Source organism: Medicago sativa, chromosome 1 (genome assembly GCF_051527215.1).
Source record: "Medicago sativa cultivar Bolivia chromosome 1, Bolivia_mono, whole genome shotgun sequence".
Classification (NCBI taxonomy): Eukaryota; Viridiplantae; Streptophyta; class Magnoliopsida; order Fabales; family Fabaceae; genus Medicago; species Medicago sativa.
Window position 1 is genome coordinate 63,045,045 of NC_140749.1, and position 25,433 is coordinate 63,070,477.

The 25,433-nt window shown below is 33.3% G+C and overlaps 1 protein-coding gene across 1 annotated transcript; it reads right to left on the reverse strand.

Moving 5' to 3' along the window:
• Positions 1-9,033: 9,033 nt before the first annotated feature.
• On the reverse strand, positions 9,034-24,755 carry LOC146956236 (CLIP-associated protein-like). Its single transcript, XM_085727767.1, has 21 exons — positions 24,098-24,755; positions 22,134-22,289; positions 21,974-22,036; positions 21,548-21,616; positions 21,214-21,379; positions 20,100-20,261; positions 19,119-19,216; positions 16,239-16,313; positions 16,092-16,160; positions 15,923-16,008; positions 15,734-15,851; positions 14,504-14,602; positions 14,071-14,425; positions 12,139-13,925; positions 11,738-11,839; positions 11,322-11,426; positions 11,108-11,182; positions 10,952-11,020; positions 10,774-10,842; positions 9,973-10,074; positions 9,034-9,466 (listed from the first exon to the last, which is right to left on the reverse strand). The coding sequence occupies exons 1-21, from the start codon at positions 24,428-24,430 to the stop codon at positions 9,305-9,307; spliced, it is 4,320 nt and encodes a 1,439-aa protein (XP_085583893.1). The 5' UTR covers positions 24,431-24,755; the 3' UTR covers positions 9,034-9,304.
• Positions 24,756-25,433: the final 678 nt, after the last annotated feature.

Consider the following 25,433-nt stretch of genomic DNA (forward strand, 5'->3'; position numbering starts at 1 on the left):
ATTGAGGGTAAAGTTGGGAGAAAAAAAATTAAAGTTGTATTGAAAATGTAAAGTGACATTCATTTTGAAACAATTTTTTTGGCTAAAATGGCACTCATTATAAAACGGATGGAGTATAATATTATCGTGAATATATTGGGGAATTAGAATATAGTGATCCAGACAATGTTAACATTAAAATAAAATTTAAATGAACTAAAAATTTATTATAAATTAAAATACTTTATTTTTAAGCATACTTTTTGGTACAACAAAACAGTTTTACTTGCTATCTCACTTACTTTGAGAGGGATAAAATATAAATAAGTTTTTTGTCCATAAAAATATAGCAAATTTTAATTTTAATTGTTAAAATCTAAAATGAGATTTTTTTTCTCACAAATTTTTTCGTTTTGTTTTTTGTCCTTACTGACCAATTTACGTTCACATTGATGTTAAAATTATGACACTTTATATTCGAGAACATGTCAACATTACACCCATTAGGGTCTAAAAACAAAATGAAAACATTTTATTTTATTTTTTAGGACTAAAATCAAAATTTGCTATATATTTATGGATGAAAAACTTATTTAACCTTAAAATATATGGGTATGTTATAACAAGTATCCCATTATGTATTTGTTAAGAAACCCAATATAGAATTATGGGAAATTGTGTGTTCAATTTTTTGAAATTTTAAAAATTGTTATTTTTAATAATAAGGTTTCTATTTTTTATTCTTATCAATTGTTTAAGACTTTGTTTGCGAGTTTGGAGAGGAGGTGAAAGGGAGGGATTTTTTTTTTGGTCAAGTAGCCTAGTGGATAGAGCTCACACATATAAATGTGGAGAAGTGGGGTGTCCGGGGTTCGAACTCCGACCCCTACATATAATATGCAATATCCCTACCAACTGAGCTAAGCTCACGGGGATAAAGGGAGGGAGAAGGGAAGTAGTGGGAAAAAAAAAATTCTTCCACATTTTATGAAATAGTGTTTTTAATGAAAATGATATGTTATCATTAGTAAATTTTTAATTTTGAGAATACTATAACAACATATTAGATATGAAGAATTTATCTAAACCCTCCAAAATACTACTCTTCGATTCAATTTTTGAGTTCTCCAATTTTACGATGATTTTGTATTATGAAAAAAAAATCCCCTTATTCAAGCCGGGGGACTATCATTTCCCTTTCCTCCTTCCTTTTATCCAAAAAGGCATGATATTGGTACAAGTAACTATGATCTTCTGGGAAACACAAAGAACTATAGAATACTTCCACACCAAGGATCAAACATTGTATATTGATATACTTTCTGCTGACACAAGTAAAACACGTAACTCTTATTGGTAACCTTGATCATATGGAAATAGTCTGAAATACTTTACAATATTATGGCAACAAAAATTATTTATCATCTGATTGGTTCATTGTCTCCTACCATAAGTGTGTATAACGAGCCTTCAACCTCTGGTTCACAACATCAAGAAATCATCCATAAAAGATGAATCACTACATGTGATCTAGTAGAAGCATTCATCATCAGCTCATACCAAAATGAAGAGTCATCGGAGGAAAATATAATGTACGATGATTAATCATGAAAGTCAAGAGAGCATCTTGAATCTCACAACTTTGTACATGACAACTTGTTAAAGTACCGCCCTTACTCTACTCATGGTTTTTTCTCTAGGATATCCATACTTAGGGATGACAATGTGATCCGGTCCTCCCTGTTTAGGCCCACCTCACTTTTAACTCGTAAAAAATGGGGCGAAGTGGGGTGGACCAACATAGGTGGCCGAGTTTAAATTGTCACCCCACCCCTTAGCGGGTTGATGAGATGGCCCGTCAAAAAAAATGTTTTTTCAACCGTATGAATTATGAAAACCCGTCGAAAAAATGTTTTTTCATTCGCATGAATCATAAAATTCATAATTTTCTTCTGTTACTCACATAATAGAGAATAGTTTGAGTAAATCACAAGATATTTTGTTGTTATTACCAACAACAAAAAAACCTCAAACAAAATAACTAAGAGTAGAAAACTATTGATTTTGTGTTGTAATTCAAATAATTTCTCTATAAAAGCAAGACTTAATTACTATTTTGGTCCCTTAAGTTATTTGTTGGTTACATTTTGGTCCCATAAGTTATTAACGTTACAATTTGGTCCCTTAAGTTATTTGTTGGTTACATTTTGGTCCCATAAGTTATTAACGTTACAATTTGGTCCCTTAACTTAATTTTTGGTTTCGTTTTGGTCCCTTAACTTATTTTTTGGTTTCGTTTTTGTACCTTAACTCTAATAACATAAAGGACCAGAGTGGTTGACGAAGGAAGAGTTAAGGTACCAAAACGAAACCAAAAAATAAGTTAAGGGACCAAATTTTAACGTTAATAACTTATGGGACCAAAATGTAACCAACAAATAACTTAAGGGACCAAATTGTAACGTTAATAACTTATGGGACCAAAATGTAACCAACAAATAACTTAAGGGCAAATCATTAATTAAGCCTAAAAGCAATAAAAATGACAAAATTATTTTTAAACTAACTCACGGGTCAACCCACCATGAAAACAAATTCGCCGAATGTAGCAAATTTATTTCTATCAAATACTCTAATTTATAAAAAGGCACTCCTATCAAAAGAAATAAATGATTATAAAAAGCTTTCAGTTTTACAAAATACAATTCAAATCCATTTTTCTTATGTTTTCTTGCAACTTCCAAACTAAGCTAAACTCTCGACATCTATTTGTACTTCTTTATTATTTCACATACCCTAGCATGTATAAACTCTGGCCATTGAGTAGTTCTCCAAGAAGTACTCTCTCTCTCTGGGAATGGTTTTTTGTGTTGATTTCTAATCATGCATTTACTGTGCACATTTGATGATTCTTTTAACCCTAGAAATCCTTTCACCAAACTATTTTGTACCAAGACTTTCAGCACGAAGGAGACACCAATGCATATCATATATGCATTGGTGTCTTTTCTTTATGACATTTCATTCTTTGCTCAATACAGAAAGGTTGCTTTGATGTTCATCAACAATTAAGGTGATAACATTGTTTGAATCTTCAATAGAGCATACCACATAATTGATTCTTGAAGTCATATAAGAATATTTTCAATAAACCATCACTGGCTTGAATTATTATCCACGAGTGTTTCATTTTGTTGACTCTATAGAGGGTTCTTGCAAAATAATCATCAACAACATTTGCTTCCTTCATGCCAAGAAGTAAAAACTCTTTTAAAAAAAAAAAAAACTGAAGACGAGCTCTTTTTCCGTCATGAATATACTTTTACATTCCGACGATTACAAAATTATCAAATCATAATTTACCATCTTATTCGTGATTTATTTTGATGTCCAAAATAATGCAAATGAAACAGCATTGGAAAAACGAAAAGCAACATTGATCTTCAGAAAACTCGTTTCTAGCATCTCATTACTCCAAAAATAACATTAAGAGATTATTACATTAAATAAACATATATCGTTTTTCGCTTCAAAAATGACAACGTGATTTTTTTGCAAGAAAAAAAAAATGATTTGAATATGGAGTAATTGAATTTGAATATTTCAAGCCAATTTCATATACTACTGTCACACTCACTATAACAGCATAAAATTTAATTAAGAAAATTTATTTTCTTTAAAAAATTCTTTTTTGAGTCAATCTGGTCTTTAAATATGCTAGACCATATCAAAATAATTTTTAAATGTATAAAAATAATACAAATACCTCTTCATACCTTTTGCTAGTGTATTTTTTTTTTTTGGTGGTGGCCAGGTTCGAACCCCGGACCTTGCATATATATAGTTAATTTGATTTATATATGTGTATTCAGTTAGTCAGTTTGATCTGTAATATTATTGATATAGAAGATATGCTTAAAAATATTTTTATAATTTCAATATATTTAGAGTATTGGCATTCTCTCAATTTTATAGACTAAAATGATTGACTACTACTGATAGGGTGGGGTTTTAAAAATACTGTTTGACCCTCAAAACGTGAGAAACTGGAATTCAAGTTTGATTGAAAAATATCTCTACATTTATTTGTTTGAGAGTGTATCAAATAAAATTACTTATGAGAAACTAAAAAGGGACTGGACTATAGTTAGAAAATGTACAACCAAGTCCCTTTCTTAATTATAGAAATCAAATTTTTGGGATCAATTTGTCTCATTTTTAATTATTGTTGGGGCCAAATTGTTTATTTCTCAGTTATTATCAAAGACGAAATTCTCGCTTTTATAATAGTGGTTCATGTAGGAATTTGTGACCTCAAAAAAAAAATTCTCTCAAAGGGTCGGTTTGTATTTTTCTCATGAACAAAAGTGTATCTTCACTAAGAAAATAATTTACGTACCAATATTTTTTTTATACAAAATGACTGACTAGTATTATTTTCCATTTTCTTTGTGTCGTCTTTTCTTGTGTAACATGACATGTATAATCATTATTTCCTTTCATATATATTTTTTTGGATAAAGAAAGAGGTCCAAAGAAAAAGAAAGGGAGTGTGTGATTTGCTTAGCTGAGAAAGAGGACGATTAACGAACATATTTGGGAAACTATTATGCATTTTCTTAGAGATTGCGACCATAATTAAGAAGTTTGGGATCCCCTTTAATAAGAGCATTTGAGCAAGTTGTTTAGTTGGAGTCTATGATTGGTTGTATTGAAATCTCTCCTTAAATGACATCAATATTTCTACCCTTAACTTGAATGTTTTGTTGGTTTTGGACTAGTAGGTAGAAACAATCTTACTTCTAAGGGTAAGGCTATTATTAATAGCGGTCTTCTTGAACCCACTTGGGTTGGTTTAGTGGTATTGACTTGGGATCTAGGAGTGTGCTCCTCCTCGATGTCTCAGATTCTATTCTTCCTAGTGCCAATTTAGGTGGACTAATTTAGCTTCTTCAAAAAAAATAGCGGTCTTCTTGACTCCTTCAAGAAAATGGTTCATCTTATTGTGTAAGACACGTCAAGTCACATCTCATTTTACACTCTCAACATCAAATTATAGAGCTTCATATTGGGGGACATCTCCTGCATCTCCTCATAAGTTAATGTTGATGGCTCTCATAATACCACTGTTCACTCATCGACTTGTAGTCGTTTAATCCATGATTATTTTGGCAACACTATATCAAATGATTTCATTATAATACCGAAACCTTTACTACTATTTTTGTTGAGTTTTAGGGCATTAACTTGGGTCTTAAGCTTGCTAATGATCAAAGGTATTACTTTTCTTCTTGTAGAAATGTGGTTCTCAAGCATTTATTCATATTGTTCCGCGCACTTCCCCTCATATTGTGACCATACAATCCCTTTTACTCGACATTCTTTGCTTTATTCATCTTTCATATAGAATGTCTGACTTATCTGATTTCTTTATCAACTTCAATCACGACTGTTCATTTTCTTAAACGATCAATCTCATTATTCTTCTTTTAACTCTTACGCTTGAGTTTGATGCAATGAGATGTGGTATCCCTAAATTAATTCTTTAATCTTTTGTAATTTCTTATAATGAGCCCTTGTAAGTATTTATACCTCCAAACATTACAGATAAAATTCTCTATTTACTTCCACACACAAAAATTAGAGGATTCTTCTTACCGTTTATGTCCAACAAAAATCATCCGTGTCATGAAGAAGCGTAGCCAAGGTGTCTACCATTATTGCTCTACGTAATTGCAAGTAGCCACATTTTTTTTTTTGAGGAAATGCAAGTAGCCACATGCCACCTCATTTTTTAACTATTATATATTTTTTTCTCCATAAATAGCCAATTAAATAATATAAGATCAATGATTTTCATATCGTTGATAGATTGATGTGAGTGCCTAACTAGATTCAGGGTGTAGAAGACAGCAAAAATAAAGGAGTGAGTAGACTTTTTTATTTTATAGATAATTTTCTTTTAATAAATTTATCAAAATATCAGGAGATTGTTATCCACAATTATATTTTTTGCAGTAAGGATATTGTTTTTTAAGTAAGATTTTTATTTCCCTTCAAAAAAAAAAGTAAGATTTTTATTTGATTCAAGAGACATGTGGATGAAAAAACAAAAGTAAAAAGTGCTCTCCCCTTTCTTGAACTTATACTGTCTTCCAACTTTTTCGATCTCTAGCTAATTATAGACTTTTCTTTTAGGGGAATTATAAACCTTTTAAAATATTTTTTTTTTCACAAGATGTTAGATATAGTTATTATATTTCCTTCTAAATATATTATTAATAATATTTTCAATTTATTTATTAATAATATTTTCAATTTATTTTAACATATGAAAGATGGACATTAAATTAATCTATGCACACGAAATTTAACGATAGATAGTAACCAAAAAGAAAAAAGAAATTTAACGATAGTCAAATATAAGAGATCAGTCACATAAAAAGTTACGATGAAATACCTAAAGACTAAAGATTTTTTTTTGAAATACCTAAAGACTAAAGATGTTGTTTCATTTATACAGTTTTGAGTCCCTATCACAAAAATTCAAAAGATTTTAGCAAAAAAACAATTATTTTTCACCTTTCAAATAATTTGTAATTTCCTTAAAAAAAATTGTAATAGCTTCACTTTATTTTAGTTGAAAAACAGTAGTCTGTCATTAATATAAGACAAATTCTACAGCTCCGTCGAAAACAATTACAACAGTTTATCGTAAATTTCATTTTAATAAGATACCTTGAGAAAAACTTTCTTTTTTACAGTCATTTAGATCGACAACATTTATTTATTTTTTTAGGGGAAGATCGACAACATTTATTGTAAATTTACAACCGGGAAATTATAATCTTAGTTTCCTTTCTTTGACCCAAGCAACTGAACGGACACATAATGAATTTCAAGATATGAAGAGGTCAATCACTGCTACATGATGAATTTTTTTTAGCAAATAATGAAATTGTATTGATATTTTATTTTTATTTCTTGAAGCAAAAACTGGGGAGTAGAAAGACATTACAAGGAAAATTTGATATCCTAACGGATTGTCACCTTAAATTTACCTCATATTGCAGCATCTCGTTTATTTATTTACAAGATGTACTCAAGATGATAGAAACACAACCAGAAAAGAAAGAAAAAAACAACAACTAAAAACAAAAGCACCACTCACACTCAATCAACCTTTGAGATAGAAGCATACCCTAGCCCTAGCCAAGTATAAGAAGAACAGATAAAAAACACCCAACACCATAAGGCCCCAATACTGACACCCCCCGACAAGTCTCTAACACTATCACATATAATAGATTCTATTTTCCGATCGTAGTAGAAACATGCATGACCAAAATGTTGACTTAAAAACCACTTTCATAAGATGAATTTGATCCTATCAACCAATGCCGAGAAACTTCATTCGAAAAGATGTAGTAAAACAATATAGTACATATATGAGTTAGCATCATTGACGACCGGCAAAGTTGTAGAAAAGTCATGACACATATATTTTGATATGAAGCTTGAAAAGACATGAAAAGAAACCTAGTCAATTTCAACTTATTAGACATTTCTGGTGCAAAAGTAAGATAAGGGTAAATTCCTAATGATAAGTGCCTTTCCAACAGAAATAACTTTGGCAGTAGCTTTTGTTTTATAACATGTAGATGATGACTCTGCCAAACTAAACACAGCCGTAGCTTTTTCAACAACATATCATGTATTTGAGGCCATGTTTTTTTGTTCGGTGTGGTTCCTCTAGAAAAGAATAAATTAGTTATACGGTATGTACGGAAATGACTACATGATAAAACCTAAAAAATTATAAAAAAGTTACAGCAATACAATTGTAAAAGTATTTTAAGGTGCATGTTGAGAAATAAAAGTTTAGTAATGAAAATAAAAAATTCCAAACACAAAGTTGAGTTAATTTTTTTATTTTGATTCTTAGCATTTGCTAGAAATTTTAGTAGGTACGAATGGCTTAATTTAATCATCACTTGGAAATGCAATTATCACCTGGATTGTTAGTTCCATCCGATTTCTATATTATTGAATTTCTCCCTAAAATTTAAATTAAATTTCGAATGAAATCTACTGTATTTGACTTGTGTTGGGATTTTCTACAACAGCTGCATGGTGTAACAACCCCTGAGACTATTAAATTTAGAGAGACAAACTTCTCTCACCGAATATAATAATGGTGGTCCTGTTCACAATAATTATTAGTTCAATCAATAAAAATGCTGAAATATTTAGGTAGGACACCATGACCAAAGCTCGAGAACCCCGACCACTCCACTCATACATCTGAGTTTCAATAATTTTTGAATGACGAGTTGCCTCAAACCTGGGAATCTAATACATTGGTCACAATATTTGATTGTAACTATTGTCAACTAAATAATCTAAATTAAAATATATGCAAATATTCTATTCGAAACTAAATAATCTATTGACAAAATTAGTAGCAAATTACAAAAAATAATATCATTATCTAATTTGAAAACTATACAACAATAATATGGAAAACTTTATATAACTTGCTAATTGTAAGCATTGATGGTTAGGATAGGGATATAGGATATGATACATTAATCATATCCTGCTTAAATCTCATGTTTGATGCACCAAAGGGATATGATAAAATAAACCATTCTTATCATATCCTGACTTTCCTTTGTAATTTCTACCCTGAATAAAGGCTGGGTTAGAAATTATCCTGATGAGATTAGAAGATCTTTTCTTATTTATTATCTTAATATTCTGCCGTTTTTAAAATAGTCATTTTTAAAATAATGATAGCATGTATAATTTTTTCATTTAATTATAATGATATTCTGTTTGTTATCATGTGTGCATCAAACACATGATATGATTAATGTTTGACATGTCCTTATCATATCCTATCTCTATCCAGTTTTATATCATATCCTGCCTGTATCATATCCTGACCATCAAACGGACCCTTAATGTTTTATGATGATAAAAATCCGAGCAAGCATTAGCTAATTTTTCTTTCCTTTTCATTTCTTAACAAACAATAATAAAGCCATAACCTTTACCAAAAACCTCACCATATAATTCAATCGATGTAAATTACAATGTCAACTCAATGTAAATTACAATTTGTGCTCCGTATTCCACCGCCAACACTCCAAATCTGACACTCATCTTAAGGGAAAAGGGAAGACCAAAAAAATAATATAAGACAAACGAGAAAAGAAACAACAAAAACCCACCAAAAAATTTCATGCACACAATGTACAACATACACAAGAATGAATAAGAATATATTCAAAACCCACAAATGTACTACCCAGTGAACCTGCTAATCGATAGCAGCATCAATTGATTTTCCTGTCCTTGCATGTGAGATTCGATTTGCATAAATGGTAACCAATTTCAACTGTGTGCTGCTTAGTCCTTCCAAATATGGCAAGAATGCTTTCCCAAGCATGATATAAATATCCACTAGACAGAAAACAACAGTCTGTTCCATCCACAATCAACATAAAATGAGAATAATTGAAAAGGACAGTAACATAAATAGAGAAAAAGGATATGTAATCAACATTCCAACAATTAGAGAAAGAAACAAGCAGGGAAGTATTAGAAAAAAGCGGGGAAGTATTAGAAACAAGCGGTGAAGTATTTCAATGCAAGTATTGTTCAATAATCCCAAGTTTCAAGTAGGGATGCTACTATAACAAAATAATATTTTAATTAAGTGCCAAATATGCCACAAGCATTTAGGGTGTGCTCAGTTTGGCATTTGAAATCCCCAAACCATGCTAGTTTCTATAATAACCAACTTTCACTCAAACCATGGTTGCAAAACCATACACACCCCTAATCTCCAATTGGATGAATTTGTCCGAAACAAAATACTACTTCACAATGTTCTCAGACAACAGAAATATTTACCACTTAATCTTCTTTAAATGTGTTAAGAGGAGGGCCATTAAGTAATAGATGCAACCAAAAGACCTCAAGTACCTTACGAATATCCGCACTCTGGTTTCCAAAAGCTTCAAACAATGCAGGGAGAAATGAGGGTAACTGAGCCATCAGTTCCTCCTGAGAGAGCCGCCCCACAATCTGAAGGGAAATAATACTCAGTTAAACAAGAATAATTTTGAGAAAATTTATATGCACAAAAATGTGTAACTCCGTATGTAGTATGGCTACAACGTGACACAGATTAGTTGAGGAGGAAATGTTGGAAATTCGCACATGTAAAATACAAAATAGTTTTGCTGATTGTTGTGATTATGTTAGGATTGTTGTGATTTTGTTAGGATTGTTGAGTTAGTTAATAGGAGGAAGTTAGTTGATTAGTTTGTTAGATGAGTGCTCTTTCTCTTTCAATCTCTCTCTACATAAATAAGAAAGGATTTTGCTAACAAGTTCCCTAAGGGCATTGTTTAAGGAACCTACAAAAAGAAAGTTTGTCTTGAAAATACAAGTCAAACACATGTCAAAGTCATAAGTCAGAACTACACAATTTCCAATGTAAATAAAAGTTACTAGTTGTGGATGCTTAAACAATGCCTTAAGGGCACTTGTTATCATTTTCCAATAAGAAATCCTCCATTTGTTTGTAATCTTTATTCATTTGAACATGTTTTATAGCATTACACTAGAAATTCTTTCTTGCTCAAAGACAGGATCCAAACAGAAAAACATTCCAACAGCATTGATTACTGTGCAGGTGATAAATATACACATGCAGACTGATTAGACACATGATTTACCAAAATTACATAGAAGCAAAACAGAAACCTTTATGCACTTTACCTTAGTCAAGCAATTTATGCAAGTGACTAGAGTTTTCTCGTCCTCGGTAACCAGTAGAGGGATAATGACCTGAAAAATTTTAAGTTAACACAAACTTCCACTCCCTTTTTCAACAAAACCTTTTTAAAGAAGCAAAGAGGACCAAAATATAGAAAAATTAATAGTTAAGAATATCTACACTTAAACATCTGAATGGATCATTCTGAGATAAAACAATTGTCAGGCAGTGCTCCGCTTCGTTTGAGACCTGAAGAAAGGATGAAAACTCAGAGCCTTAGAAGAAAGAAAACTATGTACTAGACAAACTAGAACGGGATTAAGTTAAGTCAGTTACCTTGGGAACAGTATCCTTTGTAACATTAAGCAGCTTTTCAATTACAATCTCAACTGAATTTTCCATGGCATCTTTCTGGAAACAACAAATACAGATTAAACAATCTCTTAGCATATCCCGATATGCCCACAAAAGGAAAAATATGTGCAGTTTCAAGAACAGAAATGAGCTAGCATTAATCTGAACAAAAAGATGGCACAAAAGGAGTAAGAACCTGGTTTTTAAGCATTTCAACTATCAATGAAAGAGCAAGCGCTCTGATTGAGGAATCTGAATCATCCAGCACCTCAAGCACAACGGTCAATATCTGATTGAAGTACTGCAATTATACCATGAAATAACCATTAAACCAAGAAGAGAAATCCAAATATATTGGTCAATTTTGTTTATCATAATGCATGCAGAACTTCTCTTTCTATTGATCGCACAACTCAGAAAAATATAAAGAAAAGAGAGAGAGAGAGAGAGAGAGAGAGAAACCACTATTATATGCAACTAAAAATTTTATTTTGGAAAAGGTGTCTGAAAAGTAAAGATAAATAGCATCACATAATTCTAATATTAATAACTATTAAATCAAAAACATCAGTGTGACAATAAGGAGAGAGTCACTCATCAAATCAAACATGCCTGGATCCAAACAGAATGATCATTTGCTTCAGAAGCTTCAACTAACTGTAGAAGCGCAGTCCGCTTACTTGAAATAGTGCTTCCATCACCCCCACTGCATATCTACACAGACAAAAGCTCTCTCTTTAGTCATGAGAAAATCCAAAGTATACCTCAGTTAAAATATACTTATAGAATGACTGTATATAAGCATACAGGTCAAACAAAGCCATCTCTGCTGACGAGGTTGAAACAAAAATGGGGCAACTTTATATATTTCTGCTGTGTTTTTTTTTAATGTTCTTAGAGGATACTTCACCCTCCCTCGTTATCTATTTGTCTCTCTTTGTAAACGAAATTTTGGTATTCCAAGGATAACAAATTAAAGATCTAATTCATGCTCTAGTAGTTGTGTAACTCACCATATGAAGAATTTGAGGAATACTGAGTCCTGTGTTTGTCATGTGGTTGACCTTCACGTCTTCAGCTGAGTGATGATTATTGTTCAATTCAGAAAGATGTTCAAAGCCTTCGGCAATATTTAAATGTTCTAATGACATCAGACCATTAACATCCACATCAGATGGCAAACCTTCAAAGTTCATGCTACTATCCACGTATCCAAGTCGGTCAGCTTGAAAGCCAAAGTTTTGATCCATTGAATCGACAGTGTAAGCAAGATCTTTGGCTTTTGAACCAACAATATCACTATTACAATTAGTCTGAAGATTTTGATACAGATGATCCTCAGTTTCATCCGAAGCTGGTTGGCCACGACTGGCTTTAATCAGGTTCGAATCTTGGGAACTCCATTTCCTGCCACCATCACTATCTAGAGAACCACCAGAATATCTCCCAATGTAATGTGCTTTTCTAGACAAACCAACATATCCCTCTTCAGAGGATGTTCCTACATTATCAGATGGATCATAGGAAGACTTGGTACGCCGCTCTTTCTTGTTTTGCAGATAGTTCATTAAGTCTACTTCAATGCGAGGAGTGCGCTGTTTAAGGGCTCGTCTCAAAGAATTTTGTTCATCAACTGACAAACTAAGAATAAAATTCAAAACTGCAGATGAATCAAAGTGAGAGTATACTGATATAATGCACGTAATAGCTGCTTCTTTAAGCTTTGTATTTTTATCGTGAACTAATGGGGCTAACTTGGCAAGCCATAATTTTAGGATGCCAATATTTGCAGCACCTTCCGGATTCATTGCATGCTTGTTAAAGGAACTGATTGCAAACTCAATAACAGCCAATTTAGCCTTTGGAGACCTTTGTTCGTCAAGAGAACGTAGCAATGCGGGCAAGAGGGAATCTATACTGTATGTTTTGCCCACAGCCTCCAAAGTCGTAGAGCATGCTTGCCTAACAAGCTCTTTGGGGTCAATTAAACGAGAAAACACATGAGGTAACATTCGTTCCATGTAACCTTCAAATGGCTTTCGGCATGTACGAATAATATCTGCAAGTGTGGAGAGAGCCGCATGTGCGATTTTATGATGGGGATCATCCAAGTGTTGAAAAAATAACTTCATTACCTTCTCAAAATTCTGGACTACTTCTTGAATTCCCTTTTGACCTTGCTCCAATAACGAGTGAAGGTAATTGAAGGCAGAAACCCTGGCAGACCAGTCAGAACCTGAACTAAGTCCTTCACTCAGGGCTTCATGAAGAGATGCTGGTCCATCTGCATAATTTGACATCTCTCCAACAGATAAGTGACTATCATCGACACTCCTTCTTCTACCAGAAGACACGCGTGCAGCTACGTTCTTTCTTAATAGTGGCCTCTGAAAATTAGGCACACAACTATTCTGTGAATCCCTAAAGTTTCCATCTTTATAAAGAGCATCCATATACTGCCTATCCACATTGGGGTTCATATACCGCCTAGTCTCCCGGATGTAACTGTTTTCATCAACAGAGCTTCTTCCTTGTAATTTTTCAATAGTCCTTTTACTTGTGTATGATGAAAAATCTGATGAAGGCTCGATACCAACGTTGCTATTATACGATAACTTGCCAGAATCTTTGGAAGCTTGAATTTGGGTGATTATATCAGACAAACCCATACCACCGTTCCGGATACTGCCTCTATTGACGCCCAAACCAGGTGACTCTGTTGTTAAAGGGGTGGTCAGATGATTAGAGGCTGAAACAGCAGCAGGGAATGGGGGATCACGAGATGAGGGAGGGTCAACTCCTGCACTAGGGGAAATAAGAGATAAATTTAGCCGCTCACAAAAAGTTATAAAACAAATAACACTAACATCATCGACCATTGAATGGCAACAAGCATTAATAGTGAGATAGAAATAAAATATATAACAGGTTAACTTATTTGGTACCTAGATCCAAACTTGAAGATCGCAGAGCAGATGAATTATGCTTATTTGACAAATCCAAGCCTCTAAGCATGCTCTCAATAGCACTGACCTTCTGTTTGCTTGCATGCAGTACACTTTCTAAACTACGTTCTGTACCATTACCAAGTGACTTGGCTTGTGAAAGAAGAACACCAGAGGAGATAGAAGTCCCCGATGATAAACTAGAATTTCTGTCCATTGCAACAATAGCTGAAGTTCCATAACCAGATAGATTAGGAGTTGAAGCTTGACTGGAAGATGACATTGGTGCACTTCTATCACGAATGGAAGGCGATGCATGTCGCCTATGTTTGCCTCCATCTTCTTCATTTATTAACTGTGATTCGTATTAACTTCAAAAGATGACTTAAGCAACAAAATAAAAGAAGAACAACAACTTCAAATAAACACATACCCTTTGAATAGAAGGGTCAAAGGATGAAAATAGGCGACGGGAACGCTCCGGCCAAGTTTTTGCAAACATTCTGTAGCACATCCTTGCAGTTGACCGCACCTATCAAGTTTCGCATTGTAATCATTTTCATGCAAACATTCCTTGGCACCAACAATTTGGTCAAATATGAAAAATGCTATGTCAACAACCAAACTAATATGCTGACAAGCTTCTGTTTTAAACCAATAAAACCTTATATATATGAAAATAATAAGTTTCCCTAGGAAAAAGTGAAAGATCGCATATTAAATATAAAACAAACTGCATAATGCAGGAGAATTTTAGAAAATCTTATAGAGAACATTACACGCTGAAACAAAGTAATAAAATAAATATATCGTTCGGAGTTTCGGACACCTTTCCTCAAAGATAAATAAGTAATAGAATTTTCATATGAAATGATGAATTAATGGACGTAGGCAATTCAGATGATTTACGTTACTGATCATGAGTACATAATGAACATGATAGCAGGTGAGTCCTTTCAAAAAAATGATAGCAGGTGAGTAGTGAGTTTTTCACAAAACACAATTCCATCTTGATGAAATCGATAAAAAATCATGTCAGTTGGATCCCTTTTAATCAAAGATAAAAAAAAATATTGACTAGTATAGAATTTGCATAGCAAATGATGAATTAATAGATGTATGAAAGCAAGATGATTTAATTTACGTCACCCGACTCCGTAAGGAATATGATGGCAAGGAGTGGTGAGTTTTTCACGACACAACTCCCTCTTGGATACTGTTTTCTACGGATATGTTGGTCAATTGATCTTTAGTCATTGAATTTGCAAAGGAAGAACGTAAAACTGAACAAACTTTCTGAAACCATTTGAAAGACAGATAATCAAAATATAAGGGTATTCTACAGGAGTTTTCTCATGCAGAGTTTCATAATTTTAATTATTCCTTACCACGCATGGACAATAAGACACAAAGTGAACCAATAAATAACTTTGATTATGGCTTTTCACAATTTCAGCATAAATATTGCATGTCATGATATTTCAACAGAACAAAAAAGTAAATACAAGGAGACACTTTTGTTTTCAACAACTTAAGCTAGGATGCAACTGCATTGTATGATGGAAAAAGACAAAGCAATGAAGAGTAGTCAACATTGCAATATGATAATGATGCAAAATCTATATGTATCAAACATCAAATAGTCAAAAACTATATAAGCTACCTCGCCCATTGCGTCCGAAACACAACACCTTATCATATCCTCGTATAAGTCAGCTGATCGTTGTATTTCTGGTGCATCAGGCCAATGTTCTAGTATCAAAAGAGCATAATCACAGCACCTACAATAAAAATGGTTTTATTAAAAACCAAAACGTTCACATATATATCCCCAAGATTAGGTAACTCATACCTTGCACGAAGTATTGCACTGCGGTCACTTTTTGCACAATCAACTATCCGAGGAAGCACACGAGCAACTTTGCAATTGCGTAGCATCTGGAAAATAGAGGACAAATGTGAAAATACAATGTTGCAACCGTATAAAACAACATAGAAAATCATAGAGCATATTTCATTACCGTTTTTATGCAGTTATCTGCAGACTCTGCAATTACAAGCACAGTAATCACAACCAGCTTCAAAAGAACCTGATTACCGGATCATGTATTAATTAAGATTACAAAACATTCAATACATGATATACATAGATAAAAAGTAGAACTTACTGGTATGAACATTTCAGCACATGCTTCAAAATCACCCAAGAGGTCTTTCGACAAAAAACATAACAGATGGCATGCCTAGAACAAAACGAATACCAAATAAAAAATATTCATGGATTAGTACTATAAGGAGAGATTAGTTATAACACTTCCATCCAAATTAAAATTCCAATCTAAGCTAAACTGAAACCCAGTCAAACAACAGAATAAGAAACAAAAAGAAACTGCAATTAACATTTGGGTTAATCCCTCTAAAAATATATCAAATTTCATTTTTAATCCCTCTAAAAATTTTCATTTGAGCATCATTAACAGTAACAAAATCTCTTGTTAAAAAATTTAATCGCAAAAAACTTAACAAAGATGAATTAACTATGAATTTTTAAGCGCCAAAAACTTAAAATTTCATATTTAATTCATCTCTTGTTAAAAAATTCTAAACTTTTGCAAGGGAGATTTCTATAATGTATTAAACATGAATGCAAAACATAATTCAAAATTTGGAAGGGTCCACATGAGTCGCTTAAAAAAAGGACCAAAAATGCTAATAGAAAATATTTGAAGGGCTCTTGTTTGAAGAAAAACTTTAGAGGGACTAAAAACGATATTTAATATATTTATAGGGACCAAAAACTTATTTAACACATAATATTTTGGTTGAACCTTTTTCAAGATATGCTAAAAAAAAATTATTAGGCTCTAGCTGAGAGGTTCAACATCATCTCAGGTTTGGCTGCACCGAAAATATTTTAGAGATATCTTATAAGGTAGGCATTTAGTTTTAAACTTCATCTTTTATGAGATTATGTTACTGTTAATGATGCTCAGTAATTTTCTGCCCTACAAAATCCATATAAGCTCCCCCACCCAACTTCAATCAAAATCAAACATGACACTTGTTTATTCTGACATAACTAAGTCATGAAAATTTCCCCCTAATAACAAAAAGAACAAAAAAGGAAAAAAGAAATCAAAACTATGTTTTCATATGCTGAGACAAGACAGGCGAACATACTAAGGGTGAGATGTCCTCTGTCCTGAACCAAAAATCTCAGTTCTTGGCTGAAGACTAGTGAAAAGATTTTTACTTTTATTGCATCTGAACATTCCCCCTCCATGCAATAGAAATTTGGGTTTGAAGCTTGCGTAAAGTACAGATGTTGAGGAAAATCTCAATTTGATGTTTTAAAGATAACAAACATCTTAAAGTCTATTTTTAATGATTCGGAGCATATTGTGATATAACTTGTGCTCTCGGGTATTTCTAATCATAGACACATTTTAGTATTGATCCATGCATGATAAACTCAAAAAGATGAAACCGTAAAATCAACAAGGTAACAGAACGTTCTCTGATCTACTGAAACATTCTCTCAAGTGAAGTCTCAAGTATCACATTATTCATACACACAAGTCAACTCGATATTGGACAAGAATCAATTTTACTTCTGAAGCCATTTCACTGATTCTATGGATTAAAGAAATCGTCTATGGTGAAGAATGAAAATAGATAAAAGAACATTCTTAGGATGCTTTACAAAGGGAATATAGTAATGACACCACGTGAAGACAAGCTGCCATGCTCATGTGCTAGCACTATTGTGATTCTATTTAGACCAGAGCTGAAGGTAATAGAAGTGAAGGCCCGCATGTATGAACTCCAACATTCTCCAAGACAGATGTACTAAAAGACAAAAAAGATGCATTTGCTATGTACAAAAGTGGAAACCTACTTTTACAAACTTATAACACTTTTCAGACATGCAAAGACTTCGCAAAGCTTTATGATTGAATCTATTCCATCATCTTCATAACTGGAGAATGTTCGCCAGAAGTAGAGAACATTTTGGCATGCTTTTACACTAAAATGAATAACTAATGTTACAAGGTGACTTGGTTTGCGTGCACAAGGCTATAAATTTGCAAGGCAGTCTGAAGGCTTCCTTCATCTATAAATAGCAGTGGTTGCTGCACTTGAAGGGTAACAGTCAAGCACAAAATCACCAATTATTTGTTCGTCTATAAATCATAAAACTCTTCTTTCACCGCTCACACTCAAGCTTTCTTAGTTTCATTAGTGGATGATTATTTTCTAATGAGTTGTTCTTAATTGCTTCTCAAACTAGATTTAAGTTTTTACAAGCAACATCCCAAACACTACCTCATTACTTGTAACCATCCTCGAGTCATTCCTTCGTGTTTGATTGAGTTTATTATGTTTGTAAAGTCACTTTAGATTTAAGGTGGATCAAAGAAAGTGTATTGAGAATGGTTGTATCTCAACATTATAGTGGATAAACTCACAAGGGTGTGGGAACTGGACATAGTCCATGTTAAGGGTGAACCAAGATAGTTTACAAATTTTATTCAAATTTTAAAGGTTTGCAATTCAAACCCCTCTTCTTGTGAAAACCTTTGCTACTTCAACAATCTCATTTCATTTGCTTTTAGTTTTATTTATATTTGTTAACAAGATTATAGAGATAGCAAGGATTGAAAATTCTAGAGCACTTGGTCATAGAGGCTCTTATACTATAGCAATGATTGAAAACCCCTCTTGTGAAAACCTTTGCTACTTCAAAAATCTCATTTCACTTGTGTTTAGTTTCAATTATTGTTTGTTAACAAGATTTAGAGAAGGCAAGGATTGAAAATTCTAGAGCACTTGGTCATAGAGGCTATTATACCATGTTGTATAGTATTGTAACTGAACAAACTAGGCCTAAGCTTGCTCAAAGGAGGATTGAGCAAGGCATTATTACCTAGCCAAACAACGAATATTCCCAATTGCCTAAAACAGGGTCTGCATAACAGACTGTTGTACTTGCAATTCAACACAGTACTACGTTACAATATCTTAAACAAAAGAGATTGTCAGAGCACCTGTTTCACAATGGTAGACCTTCGATCAGATAGTTGTGTGCTTAATGGTCCAACAAGCTGTTTTAGGACTCCAAAAAAACACGGATAATCAGCAGCTCCTGAAAAGTAGCATACTCAGAAGATGTAGATCATGCATGCCACAAACAAAAAATGTTGTTTTCTTCAATTGTAACATTTTGGTGAAATTTACAATGTAAATAATTAAAACTACTAAAGTACAGAACTCAAATAAATTATAAAACTTAAAAAATGTTTGGCTTTGATCAGATACAAATTTAAAATGCAACTGATGTAGAGCTCGATCTTCTTTGTACAAATAGAATCCAAAAACCGCACCTCTATAAATGGACTCAATCCAAAAACCGCACCTCTATAAATGGACTCACATTTAATTGAATGGTGCCCCTCAAACACCCACAGACCTATGGTTTATGGCCCCAACTTTTACCTCTTTATTTGTTAATGTTGAAATTTGGGGCCTAACTCATCCTTACAAAACCGGCTTGTAAGGTGAGGAGTGCCTCCTCTTTATAAACTCTTCTCAAGAGTCCTATCTATCCGATGTGGGACTAAATTCACCCCCTCAAAGCCAACACAATGAAGGTGTTGGAGGCTGCAATGAAGGCAAACCAAAGGTCGCAATTTAGACGACTAGGGGCGGACTGCAATTAAGGCGGAATTTCCAACAGTGAACAATGGGATATTCATTTCCATAACTCTTTGATGCAATAGTTAAGTCAACAAAGACTTACACATCGAGTCAATAGCCACAAGCCTACAAGTAAAAACTAAAACCAAATACATCCAAGAAAACTACAGGCATCCTTCACACCAACCTCGTGTTAAAGATGTCCATACAATGACAAATGTTCTAATGTACCTAAACAAGAGAGAGAGAGAGAGAGAAGGGAAAAAATTGGATTTGAGCATGTAAAATTTGTGCATACGACATACACTCCTAAAAAGATGAGAAAAACCAACCTCCCAAAACAAGACGTTCGATTCTCTGCAGGGCAGTAATTCGTACTGACCAGTCCTTTTCTGGTACAAGGGTAGATACAATCTTCTCGATTTCCCTGATGAATTCCTTCTCCGAATACACCTTGATAGGTTCAATGCCTTTCTCGGTGACATCACCTTCTCCTGCTTATATTTAACAAGAAACGGACTACATATTAGTAAAGCACAAAAATACAGAGAAAATGTGGCTAACGAGGGCACCATAAGTGTCGATAACATATTTAGATGACCAGACACAGAACCACGACAATATACAATATGTGGAAAAAAAAATTAAATGTATGACTTTGGATGTTACTTATACCTTTTAATTATATCACTTTATCTTCTTTGAGTCATTACTTCCTAAATTTTTCATTTAAGTGAAGATTAAAATATTCGGCATTTGATTACTAAAATCAGTCAGATACAGAATCAACGTGTAATAACATGCTAGCTAAAATACCCTAAAATTCCAATAATTGGTAATCATACAAAAAGACACTAATGATCATATATACTGCTAGTTGGAATAGCATCCTTATCATCAAAAGTTATAACTCTAGCAGTCCCACACACCAGCATAATACAGAACTTTTTTTAAAGGTATCTGTTAGAATATAAAATAATATCTAAGAATGTCTTCATATTATTCTAGAATATCTTGTTAATTTATCCCTTAGAATCTGTTTTCAGTAATGTATCTTAGATTATCTCTATGGGATTAGTGTTTAGTCAGTTGTATTGAATCAAGTAAAATACAAGCATATTTCCCTATAATTATATTTCTTATCATTTTGTTGCCTTTTATCTAAAATCTCACAATTTCAACAGTACCAAACAAAGTATGTGAAAGGAATTTATAATGCACACAAAATTAGTGATGCTAATTAGCGAGATATCCACCTTGATTCTTTGACCACAAAATTTAGCAAATGTTCCAGGACTGTGCAGGAAATTAGTAATAATTAAAAACAAATTATAATGCTATTGGACAATAACAATGACAGACATAAAGAAAGAGATCGAAAATATATGAATAAAATATGAATTAGAATAGAAACATTTGAAATTCATATATTGCAAATATTCTAACCTCCAAAAAGAGATGTCTCCTTTGATGAACTTTTAGCCTTTGGACTACTTTTCTTGGGATTAGCATTCAAAGGATTCATTTCTCCAGTGATATAACCACTAGAAATACCATTTGAAGACTGAGCTTTTGGTTGAATCCCCTCTAGCCTAGCATTAATATATTTCACCTGAAACCATTGTGGTGCAGTGCAAAATGAACCGTAAACTCACAGTAGTAGATGTAAAAATGTAAACGAACCTTCAAATGTCCGAACTACAGATGTGAAATGCATATGAATGAATAGAATTTTAAACAATAATGCAATCTAGAACTCAATTTTTTATTTGAACATTACCAAAGAAGAAGGGAGGTCGTGGCGCTGAAGTTCATCACGAAATTGAGACCCAGCTTGTGAATACATTTCCTGTGAAAGTTAAAATATGCATCTTACTTCACGCATGCCGTTAATCTGAAATTGAATCAGTCATACTGTCTAGGACTCTACTAGAACCAATTCCATTTTCCCATTCCTTAATATTCATATACAATATTGTGGTTAATGATATTATTAGTCACATCAGCATAAATGTGTTTATAAACATAACATTAAGCTAAAAACTACACAGAACTTTAGCACTCCATTCTTCTTTATTTGGATAAGAAAAATATTGATTTGCATTTAATCCTTTTTGGGGTAACAGGTATCAACTTAACAAAGTAAGCAGTAGTACTTAGCCAGTTCAAACTTCAAATAATATATGCCGGGATAAGACATGCTTACCTCAATGCACAAAATAGCTGCTTCCCGGACAGCAGGATTGGGATCGCTCAGCAATTGCAAAGTCTGTCATCGATTAGTTTTTGAAGAGTTAGATCACATTCAAAAATTCTATAACAAAAAAAAAACTGTACTGCTTGTTTGTAAAACCCAACAAACATACAGGAGGAAGAATAGCCCGTTGAAGGGGTAGTTCAGTAGATGAAAATAGACCGATTGCAGATGTCACGGTTCGTGCAAACTCTTCTCTGACTCTCCAGTTTTTGCATGACCAAGCAAAAGACCCCGCTCTTTCAACAATTATTGTAGGCGACGAAACCTACAATAATAATAAGTAACAATAATAAGAAGATGAAGAATATAACTGAAAAGCGAAAGGAAGTTGAAGGATACCCAGAGAGTATTTTAAAACTGCAACAAAAACAGGCCCAAGAGGAGGCATGGATGACGAATGTCATTGTAAGGAGCTTACGAAATTTACAGTAATTCTATTCTACATGTACTTGATGGATTCATGGATGCCAAAACTACACACAGAATCATTATAAGTGCGTTGAAGCTTTTAACTGTTATGGAATGCAGAGATTGGGTATTCCAAAAGCAATGTTCAAGACAGAATAAGAGCTTGATAATCAAATTCAGATTTTACAAACATCTTCCACGAAAAACTCCATTTGTTTGGTGATATATGACATCCTAATGCCACATAAAAAATTGTAACAAACCAATAACTATGTAGTATGTACAACACATATAGCAAGGGTCAACCCTATTAAATAGCTTCCAGCATAACTTGTTATAAAGCATAAACATATCCTATGCCATTCATACGTCATTTTGGAAAAAGACATTTTACGATAAAAGTTTTTGGGTAGGCACGTCATACAGAGTGCACGAACATAATATTCATTACTACCAGCAGATCATTGAAATTCACTCTGACTATATAACTGCGGCGGGCTTGAGAGTGATTTGGCATGACTGATAAACAAAATGAGTGAGTATATTTAATTTATATCACCCATTCAGCTCCTAATTCCTATCCCCACCACAGCCCCACAGACATATATACACCATTTTTTCACCCATATTCAAATTTTCATTTACTATATTTTGTGAATTTTTATATTTTATATATATGCACCCTAAATCTATTTATCCTATACCCTATATTTTTCAAAGAATGGCATGTTGCATCCAATGTCATCATAGATTCTAACCATGTAACAGCCAGCAGGCTTGAGAATGTTTTGACATGGCTAATAAACAAAATGATTGAGTATTCTTGATTTCATTTTTAAGATTTTTGGTTAATCCAACTACTACTACTACAATCTCATGACGAAGCTTTAAATACCACATGTGCAATGATTTTCACTTAAACAACACTTAAAACATAATGCTACGGGCAATGGTCCATAGCTGCATGACAAAGCCCAGCAAGGTCATAAGTAAGGATTTAAGGTTAAAGTTAGAATTCTTATCTAAGATATGGTGATATGATTTAGAACTAGGAAATCTTTCAAGAGTCAACAACCACTACTGTATAATCAAACAATCATTGATCAACAGATTTTTCATTTTTCAATTGCCAGAAACCTTATAACATCTTCATTGGCACTGGTTATAACTCAAAATCCCCTCAAGAAAACAAAAGAAATCACCAATCCTAGAAAAATTAAAGGTTACATATAAATGTTATGATTAAATTAAAATATCATTGAGTTTCCTCTTCGCACACTCAAAGGTATATTCCTGATCTAACTTTTTCAAATTCCAACCAACAACTACCTTTATCAGTTTTTCATCCTCATCACTCAAACACTTACTTTTCACTTTCCTAATCCAAACGCAGATTCCTAGATTCTCTACATCACAAAAAGCTACTATTCTAAATCTAACATTCACTTAATTTCTATAACTGATTTTGCCTCCAAAATTGATTCTAACATAAATCCATAAATTGGAGCTTCTGATTCTATAATTGATTTTTACACTCAAATTCGTTATCACTTACCTTCAACTCATTTTTAACCACAATCAATTTTACAGAATTTTACTGAATCAATTCACTCGAAATCAATTTTTGCCACCGCGAACAAATAGATACAATTCAAAGGAATGTACCTCCATGAGAGTGAGCAAGAGTCTTCTAGCAGCATCTCTAACAGGCTGTTTACCATCCCCCAACCGATCAACAACCGCCGGAACAAGCGCGTTGAAATGAAGCTTAAAATGATCGCCGGAGAGAACAACGGCGGAAGCCAAAGCTTGAAGCGCACCCTGCGAAACGCGAAAACTACTATCCTTCAAGAGATCCAAGCAACAATCGACGAGTGATGAAACTTCGGTTGAACTTAGAGTTTTTCTAGAAGCTTCTAGAACTTGGTGGAGACGCTCTACCCCTGCCATGCGTTCCTTTGCGTCCTTCGCGCGTGCTAGTTCCAGTGCTTCCTCCATTGTGAAGCGGTTGGATCTGGTGTGTGGTGGGTCAGATCTGGTTATGGTGTTCTCCGATTCAGCACCGCATGAAATTGAAATGCAGATGCAAATTCAAATGCATATGAGTTAGGGTGCTAAGTTTATAGAAGTGCGAGAGAGTGAAGTGTAATGGCCTAATGGGAGTGTAGAGAGAGAAAGAGGAAAAGATGGTAAATTGAGAGAGAGGGAGAGAGAGAGAGAGAGAGAGAGAGAGAGAGAGATGGAGTGTGTGGGGACTATAATAGAATGTGGGAGTGGGGAAGATGAAGGACGCGGAGGAGGAGAAAAAGAAAGTGATAACAATGGTTATGAGGTGGCGGTGGTTGAAAAATTAACCATCCATGTGCCTCTCTTCTTTTTTGGCTAAATTAGAGTAGAAACTCTTTAAATTAATACTCGATAAATTAATAAACTCTCTTTATAAAAACTTGGTCAGAATATGATGTTGCAGATTCTGACTCAGAGTCTGAATGCAGCGAAAATACAGCACATAAAGATAAAAGATAAATAGTTTGTTGCAGATTCTTGACCTCACTCATTTCATTTGTTTGTCATTTATTAGTTTATTTGGTTTTGCAGGTTTTTGGTTTTTCAACAATAGGTTGGTTTGAATCATTGAAAATATATGACTTTGTTGATGACTTGTTTTTATAATTTGGACAAACGATTGGCAAAAGTTGAAAGGGAAGAGATGGAAAAATACAATTATATTCTATTAAATAAGTGTCTTTATGTTTCTTGGTTATTCTCATTGTATGAAGTTCATAATTTTGGATTTGCTTGCTTTACCCATGATTTGAAGAAATTGTTAACTGGTGAGGAAGGCGAAGATACAAATGCTACATCAAATGTAGTTTTAAAATAGAGTTCCTAAATTTTCGTTAGTTAATATTAGTATTACTCATGTGATAAGGGAATGAAGTTTCACTTATAATACATGTCACGTTTTAATTTCATTTCTTTCATGTGATGTTGTAGTCCT